The 8807-nt window shown below is 40.5% G+C and overlaps 2 protein-coding genes across 2 annotated transcripts; one reads left to right on the forward strand and one right to left on the reverse strand.

The window, feature by feature from the left end:
• The first annotated feature begins 237 nt into the window (after nt 1-237).
• On the forward strand, nt 238-6510 carry COQ5 (coenzyme Q5 homolog, methyltransferase (S. cerevisiae)). The gene is made up of 6 exons (XM_010079229.1): nt 238-494; nt 966-1190; nt 4066-4172; nt 5827-5915; nt 6123-6234; nt 6341-6510. Exons 1-6 carry the CDS (start codon nt 386-388, stop codon nt 6440-6442), a joined length of 744 nt encoding a protein of 247 aa, XP_010077531.1. The 5' UTR covers nt 238-385; the 3' UTR covers nt 6443-6510.
• A 1343-nt stretch (nt 6511-7853) lies between these two features.
• DYNLL1 (dynein, light chain, LC8-type 1) lies at nt 7854-7991 on the reverse strand (the record flags this gene model as incomplete). Its single annotated transcript, XM_010079230.1, has 1 exon — nt 7854-7991. A coding segment is annotated over one exon (138 nt), but the record flags the coding sequence as incomplete, so codon positions are not given.
• Between the last annotated feature and the right edge of the window lie 816 nt (nt 7992-8807).

Genomic DNA, 8807 nt, shown 5'->3' on the forward strand with positions numbered 1-8807 from the left:
GCACGGCTGCGGGGGTGAAGGGGTGCCGGAGGTGTGTTTGGAGCTGGGCCGGTGGTTGTAGGCGTTACCAGGAATCTTGGGGAATAATACCAGTGCTGTGCAGGCTCGATTCTTCCCCTCTGCTCCGGAAGGGTTACGAGAAGAGGCTGAGTTTCTCCAAAGAGACGTTTGTCAGGCAGCAGGCTCAGTAGGATTCGATCATATTTTTTGTAAGGAGTTTTCAGATGGTATTCTTCAGTTCTACATGGTGGTAGACCTCCAGGAGGCAATAAAGGACACGTTTGACTTCCACAGGAATTTTTTTTAAGTAAATTGCATCTAGTTCTCATATCCTTTCCTTGCAGTTTACCAGGTCTTTGAAAGTGTGGCCGAGAAATATGATGTAATGAATGATTCGATGACTCTAGGGATTCATCGAGTGTGGAAGGATATCCTTGTGCATAAAATGAACCCTTCCCCGGGAACACTTCTTCTTGATGTTGCTGGAGGAACAGGTAAATAATTTTGGTGAGTTCCCCATGGCAATGCCACACTGTTTTTGAACTGTTTGAGTCTGCTCTGACTCAAGTTGCCTAGCCTTTTTTTTTTTTTTTTTGCCTCAGTTCCCTGTTTGAAAAACTAGTGAAGTATCTACTTAATTTACACAGAGAAGGGTTGAGAGCTAACTTGTGTTTTGAAATATCTTGCTCCAAAGCTCTGAAAGTATTATACTACTGCTATGACATGTTATGGAAAACTGTTCCATTTGTAGGAAGTCATGGACTCTGCTTTTAGTATGTTCCCTTTATATATTTATATATATATACACATACACTCTCTGTTTCTCTATACTGTGTGTGGTTTTTATTTTTATGAATCTATATAAATAAGAATTAACTCAGTTTGATGTTCAAAGCCTTATGTTCCAGTTTCCTGGAGTTGGAAAACGTTCCAAAACATATACCTTTCTTTCAAAATGAATGCAGGTGACATTGCCTTTCGATTTATTAATTATGTTCGCTCTGTACGAGAACGCCAGCTCCAGCGGAAGCTTAAGCGCCAGCAGAATTTATCATGGCAGGAAATTGCTGAGAGTTACCAGGAAGAGAAGTTTAAGTCGCTAGGGGATTCCCAAGTGGTGGTCTGTGACATTAACAAAGAAATGTTAAGAGTTGGGAAGCAGAAAGCACAGCATCTTGGCTATTCTGAAGGTAAGTCATGCATTGCACCGTTTCAGTACCATGCCCAATAGCAAGAATTTGACACGTGATAGCCATCAGGTAATCAGCACCTGAGGATTACAATACACATCATATAGCCATGGTGTACACTATAACTATGCTTGCATATTTGCCAGTGTTAACTTTTTCGGTGAGCATGTATGTACTATGTTGTTCGGATGTACAGTGATCCTCTTCAATAATACTTGAACTTTCAAGTACCCATGAGGTCTTATACCTAGCTATCCTTCAAAACTGGTCAAATAATCTAAACCTGCTGTTTGTATCTGTGCAAATGAATCTGATTTTACTAAGGCAGATAATGCAAAATTGCTCAGGCCTAAAATGATTACACTAGAGATCTTATAACGGGTATTTTAAGAATCAAGGCAGCAGATATAAAAAATGCAAGAACTAAAGTATATTGTGAACCTATAAAACGTTCCACAGTTAAGAGCGTATGCTAATAATACTCAGAGAAACTGAATTATATTAAATGTTAGTTTACAGGTCAATGGATTAATTCACTGATATCTAGAATTTGTTGGGGACCACGCCAATCCTGATTGAAAAGCCTGATTTTAAGAAGTAAGACATAGAGAAAGAAGTTCTGCTTGTGGCTCAGCGTTTGTATGATAGTTGTTTATCCTCTCTTCGTTTATGGATATTGGGCAAATATTTTAGCAATGTAAAGTATAGTATACCAGGAGGTTCCCAAACTTTGTTTGCCCGGGTACCACCATTACGAATGCCCTCAGCAGCCTCTGCGTGCGTGTGTTACGAGATCTGTATTTTTCACTGTTCTCTGCTCCCACACCCGCACGGGGACTCCTGTCACAGCTGCAGCCAGTGAACCACCTCACATTTACCACTTGTGGGCAGCTCCTGGCACTAGGGGAGTGTGTGTGATTGTGGGGCCTTGCAAACGGTCCTCCAAGTGGTGAATTTCCTACCTGCAAATTGCGTAGGCTAAAGGATGTACAGAACAGCTCTGTAGCACAAAGGGGCTGAAAGATAAGCTGCTGGCATAGGTTCCCTCAGCTGCTCTTGCTCCCTGCTGGTAGGTAACCCCAGGCTGTTTCCTGGCTGTCTTTCCCTTTTCTTTAAGAAATGAACTAATTGTGAAAGCATTGGCTCTTCCAGCTCTGGCAGATTGCTTGCATCGTGCTTATCCAAGCAGCTTGTCAGCCTGTCCAAAGCTGGTTTTAGGCATCATAGTTTGGGAACATCTGAACTGTACCAACATTATAATTACAAAAACTTTACCACATAGCTTAGGACCTAAAATAAAGCTTGATGCTCCCTCACAGCTACTATAAGTAAAGCATTTTGTTTAATTGGCTGCACTTTTTAGGTACTTTTATGACTTATCAAATTCTCAAGATGAGTATTTATGTTTTTTAATTTAATTCCCTTGTACATCGTAGCTGTAGAAGCCCAACTGTCTTCTTGTTGCCTGGGTTGCCTTATGCCCCACTGTGCCACAATTCCGACTTCTTACTCTTGTTCATTCCCTCTTTCAGCACATATCCGTTTAATACGTCCTACCTTCTGTTTTTCATGCGATTCCTCCCTGTTGCAGTAATCTAATTTCTGAGCTTGCTTATCTGTTGAATGTCTGAAGTCTGAATTTTTTTTTTTTTCTTAATATCGTAAGAGGCAGAGTTTTCTTTCACTATGTTCCTAGGTACATCCACCAACAGTGGGGGCTGTGCATGCCAAAAATAAACGTGTTGCAGAATGGCTGATTGTGCGTTTTGGCCAGCAGCAGTGGTAGGCTCCACTGCACGTGCTCCAGCTCCCCTTGTTGGACACCAACAGCTGCTTTTATGTCTCCTCTTAAAAACTCCTGGCCTGTGACTTTACCACAGTGTATTCCGAAGGACAGTTTTCCTGTTGCTCAAAACCTTTTCTTGATGTTCACTTCTTAGATGTCTTTTCAAACTGTCTAGCTTTAAATAACACTAATAATTGTTGCTTTAATAATGTTGCATGCTGCTTTGCATATAATACTTTCTACAACTAAATATATATATTTGCAAAAACGAAATTTTAATGTCTCCTGGCAACAACTGTTGTTTTGTTTTCTGTTTTGTTCTCCTCCATGTGGCCTTTTAGCATATTGCCTTTTGAAATTGCTGATCTCTGCAGAAGACTCCTGGTTTTTTTATGGTTTTTTGTTTGTTTTGCATTTGAGTCACCAAAAATAGTGACTTTAAGAACTATTAATTCTAAATTGAGCAGTCTTATTTTTGGTACAAATAACCTGGACATCCATGCTTCACAGAGAGACATGGCCTTCATCCGTTGGGGTTTGAGAAGCAACACAGCTAGAACAGGATCACATACTGATAGTGGTGCTGGAGGGAGTGGGGATTTTCATCTTCCTCGGTCTATGGAAGCTTTCTAGCAAAATGTTTTAAGAGTTTTGGCCATTGTTGCATGGCAAGACATTAATAATTGTTTATAGTTACTCCCTGAGGAGAGATTATCTTTTTGTAACTTTGCTACAAACAAATGGCAGCCAGTTTCTGGAAAGCCAGTTGCTTTCCACTATGGTACAAGATTTGGGTGAAATCTGCTTGTTGAACTAAGGCACTGTGAGCACAACATGCATGTATAGGCAGAAGAATGTTTTGGCTGATCTGCATAATTAACTACTTTGCTTGAAAGACAGCTGTATAGTACAGGGCCTTGAAAGGTTACTGAGTGTAGACAAAGGTGTCTTTCCTCCAATAAAAATGCAAAATTGAAGTATTAGTTTAAAATATCATTTTATTAATAATAATTTCCTTCTGGAATAGGTAAGTTCTAGTCTTTCTGGAGCAGTCTGAGTTCAATTCTGTGTCCTTGGCTTTTATTACAGGCTTGTCCTGGGTGCTTGGGAATGCTGAAGAGTTGCCTTTTGATGATGATAAGTTTGATGTTTATACGATTGCCTTTGGAATCCGAAATGTAACTCGTATTGATTTGGTAAGTTGCTACAGTCTGTCCTGACATGGGGTCCTTACAATTCACCTGAGGTTTTTTACTCTAGTGGAGGCAGCAAAGGAAGAACTCCTTTGGATAAAGGAACATCTTTGTCTATTCCTGAAACATTTAAAATAAGTTGCATGTACTGTGCAGCTTGTTTGAATGAAGAAGACAATTAAATGCCCCACCTATGTAATAAAAAGTTAGATTTATACTTGTTGCGCCCAATCGTTCCAGCTTGGCAAGCCACACAATCTCTTCCTAAGGCAAAAAGGGCTGAATACTACAGTCCTTCCCACTTTCCAGCCTACGATATTACTGTATCTACACATGCACAGTGCAGTCAGTCTGCATTTCTCAAATCTTCCTGAAGCACCCGATCTGTATCCCACCTGCAGTGAGTCCAATGCTTTCTGCTCCATTCTGTTTCCCCGCCTGAGCCAGCAGAGCTGCCAGAGCAGAGAGTGGGAAGCAGCTGGCTGCTGCCACCACTGCTGTTGAACTAACTCACCCACTGCTGCTCAGTGTCTTTGCACTGGCTGGTAGTAGGGTTTCCTGTGAAGAATGAGTACGATCTTTATTAGGGTAAATTGTACCCTTTGTTCTAAATCTGTCCTTCAAGAATGACTAGCTGTACTGTGGGAGAAGATAGATCACCTGTCTAGCTGGATTAGTTGTCTGTTTTGGAGGAGCGTGTTACAACCTTGTCAGTGCTCCTTCTGTGGAAGGTGTAGCATTTGGATCCAAACCACCTTGAACTGAATGCCTTTGAACTTCTCTTAATGTGGATGGCCTTTCGTGATGCATCGTCTGCACCCTTCCGAAGCACAGGCTCTTTGTCTCATACCCGTTTGCGAATACAGCAGTCTGGTAGGATAGCTCCCTGGAGACCTGACACAAAACACATCCAAACCTCCAGTTCTTTAGGAGAGCTCCTATCACAGATGTGTACTGTTGATATTTTTATCTGTTAGGAATATGACAGTTGAAGCCAAGCAGATGTGCAGCCTTCAGAGGTTCTTGAATATAACTCTGCTGTGCTCTTATATGAAAAAACACAGTTGTAAACAGACCATTGTCTTGGTTCTTAGGTGGGTTTTTTTGGATATAGGATGGAATTTTCAAAGTAGGCAAAGATTTTCTTCTTCCCTTTCCTTCCTCCCTGTTCTCACACATTGCTCATCCAAAACCCAGTATCATTTCTTCTCTGATCTTTTGGGTGTGCCTCACAGTTGAGTAAAATCTTTTCTTTTGATTTAAAAAAAAAAAAAAATCTATCATGCTCTCTTTTCATTTTCAGCTTCTAGTAGCTGAGTCACCTTCTCCCTTTTGGGTTTGGTCTGTAATTACCAGAGCTCTGCTGGCAAACATTCATCTAAGAATAGGGAAAAAAGAAAAATTGCAAACCTGACACCATGGTTTTGACACAAAGCCTGGTATAAATCTATTTATGTAACAGCAAGAGTTTTTGTGGGTTTGGTTTGTTTGTTTGTTTGTACTTGTCCTGGGATGCTTCTCCACAAGTAAATATTGGAGACTGCCAATCAGGATTCTCTTTACTCCCTTCAGTTCATCACTGAGTTGCCACCACATGGCATGATATAGGCAGGTGCTGTTCTACAGAAACAAGCTTATCGCATCTGCTTTGACTCAGGCACTTCAGGAGGCTTATCGTGTGCTGAAACCAGGAGGAAGATTTCTCTGCCTTGAATTTAGTCGTGTCAGCAACCCTCTTCTTTCCAGGTAGGAACATGGTGATGCTATGCTATGTCACAAAGCTCTCTTATTTATACTCAGCCAGAATAAGAAGTGGAGACACTTTGAGGCCACCTCATTGTGAACCTTTAGAATCAGGCACAGATTCCATTGTGTGGTGTTGCAGACATCAACTTGTGTGGGTTGGTTTTAAACTTTTTTGTATTAATCCGTATTTGCTGTCTGTCTCTGCAGGCTCTACGATCTATACAGTTTCCAGGTTATCCCTGTTCTGGGTGAGGTTATTGCTGGTGACTGGAAGTCTTACCAGTATCTTGTGGAGAGTATCCGACGTTTCCCCCCTCAGGTAAGAGAGTATTTTTCACTAACACACGAAACACTGTCCCAGCATAATCTTGCAGGCAGCTAATAGGCATTCAGGTTGTTATAATTATGGAACTATTATTTTTCAGGAGGAGTTTAAGGCAATGATAGAAGATGCAGGATTTTTTAAAGTGGATTATCAGAATTTAAGCTCGGGCATTGTTGCCATTCATTCAGGTTTCAAACTGTGAGTCTACTAGGTAGCAAAACACAGGAAATGTAATTTTCCTGAGGAATATGAAGGTTGTGCAATTTTAACGCTATCAAGATTGAAGAGGAGTTTTAAGAACTTGCGCAACAGATAGTTGCTCAGCAGTCAGACCCAGAAGAACATCAGCTGCCTTTTTCCCCCAAGAAACCTGCGGATGAAGTGACTGCTGTGGTGTTTCTTACACTTGCATTTCCCTTCAAGTGCAATGTAAAGGACAGGGCCAGAACTGAGCAATGCTGACACGTGAAGCAACTTCAATTACCAGTGATATGGATACAGAAATAGACTGATGAGTCTTTGAATAAGATACCTCCTTTTTTTTTTTTTTTTTTTACTAAGCTTCAAGGAGGATACTGTACCAATGAGAAGTAACTTGTATTTATTATTTTTTATTAAGCTGTCATTATGTTTAGCATTTGGACTCTAAGGGATTTTTCCCATTATTCTTCTTTCAAAGGCAAATAGAAGTCTTGTGAAATAAAACAGCTTTACATTAACTTTTTTCACTTAAGTCAGTATTTTAACCTTTCTAAGAAGGTATCCTTTCTAAGAAAGGGTTTTTTTTCTTGAGGAGAATGACCACATAAGTATTTTGGGATGAGATGACATGTTTTCACCTCCATATGAAATCTTTGTCATTGCTAGATGCATAACCTCTCCATAAAAATACTGTGCATTTCCTTCTGCTCCTTAAACTAAACTGATGAACAGATGCTCCTGTAGCAAGATACAGGAATAGAGTAAAAAAAATAAAATCTAGATAAGGTAAAATTTTACATTCTAGTATGAAAATTTGTCTCCTGAAAATTGGGAGATGAAAGGACTATTGCTTTTAGCTCACCAGTTCACTTGAAACTAAACAAGCAACACCATGTATCTAAACTCCAGAATTTGCACAGGAAATTGTGCATGCTGAAAATATGCTTATCGAGGACTGAAGAGCAGTCTCTCCTCTCTCAGGGAAAATAGTTCCTGTTCTCAGTCACTGACTGATGGCATATTATAGCTCAGGCTGCAGGTGTTGTGGATTAGGGGGGTGAAAGGGAGGTGGGGATGTTCCTCCTTCATTCCCAGTGGAGTCGAGAGAGTAATGCAAGCACTAAGAGGGCAGAAGGGTAGAGAAAACTCTTAAAGGATAAAACATGTTTGACAGTTTTATTAGCAAACAAGCAGTCTTTTGAAAGAAAATAAATACAAGGAAGACATTTTTGCCTTGTTTGTAACCACACTGAAAATACCAGCTGCTACAGCAAAATCCCTGACCATTAACAATACAACCAAAGACCTGAAGATCAAGGTCTGGTTCCTCAGGAAGGCTGAAGGTAGGAGGCTGTTTGGAGTTAGTGTACAGTCCTGTAACCAGATGCAAGTTTCAGTAACAGTCCGTGGTTCTACCCAGACTTGAAAAGAAGAATAGCGACTTGGCCAAGGTAGAAGTAAATAAAGTGCTTGGTCTCATGAGTCACATAGCTGCCAAAGTTCCTTCCCACAATGCAGTGCCAAGTGGGATTGTATTTCTTGTCAAACTCCTGCAAAAGAGAGAACTAGGAACTCAGCATTTTTGTGAGAATTGTACTAATATTTTTAACAGGGTTTTTTGCAATGATATGTCACTTGTTAGTAAGTATCACTTGTGGAAGAAGGCAATTAAGGAGCAGCATATGCTCTTAAGTGCAAGGATCATCTGTCATTTTATAACTCATATGCTGCTTAGTCAGACCAAAAAAGAAAAGTGCTGCCAAGCTGAGCAGGAATAAGCTTAAAATATATGTTTGGGGAAGTAACTTTTCCCGAAAGGTCATACTGTGATCTCAAACCATAACTTTTACAAACTTCAGTACTTGTTCTGAATCTATACAAGTAAAGCTGTTGCTTCGACTTCATTGGCTGTTTTCAATAAGGATGCTGAAAGGGCTCCAGATGGAAAATTCTCTGCCACTTCTTTGATAACCGCATCACGAGACTATGTTCTTCCTACACACTAGTCAGGAGACTGCTATGACTTTCAAATAAACTTGTGTGTGCAAGTCTACTGTGAGTAAAACCATGCAGTCAGTGGTTACGTGCTGCAGTATTGAACAGCTGTCAGCTGAAGAGACTTTTAGTTAGAGCATCCAAGAGTTTGTCAACTACTTGCAGCTCAGTGAGGCTGACTCAGTAGGAGTCAGAGAAAAAAATCTGACAAACTGGAAGCTATGAACCATCTGTTCTGCATGAGCATGAACAGTTTGTCTTACATGTTGTGGTGGAAAAAACACACAACAAAACTACTTCTTAGGACAAGGTCAGCATCCCACCACTTCTCAAAGAGTCTCCATAGAGCCCCTGTGTCTTGTACCAGCTCA

Source organism: Pterocles gutturalis, unplaced genomic scaffold (assembly GCF_000699245.1).
Source record: "Pterocles gutturalis isolate BGI_N339 unplaced genomic scaffold, ASM69924v1 scaffold44863, whole genome shotgun sequence".
NCBI lineage: Eukaryota > Metazoa > Chordata > Aves > Pterocliformes > Pteroclidae > Pterocles > Pterocles gutturalis.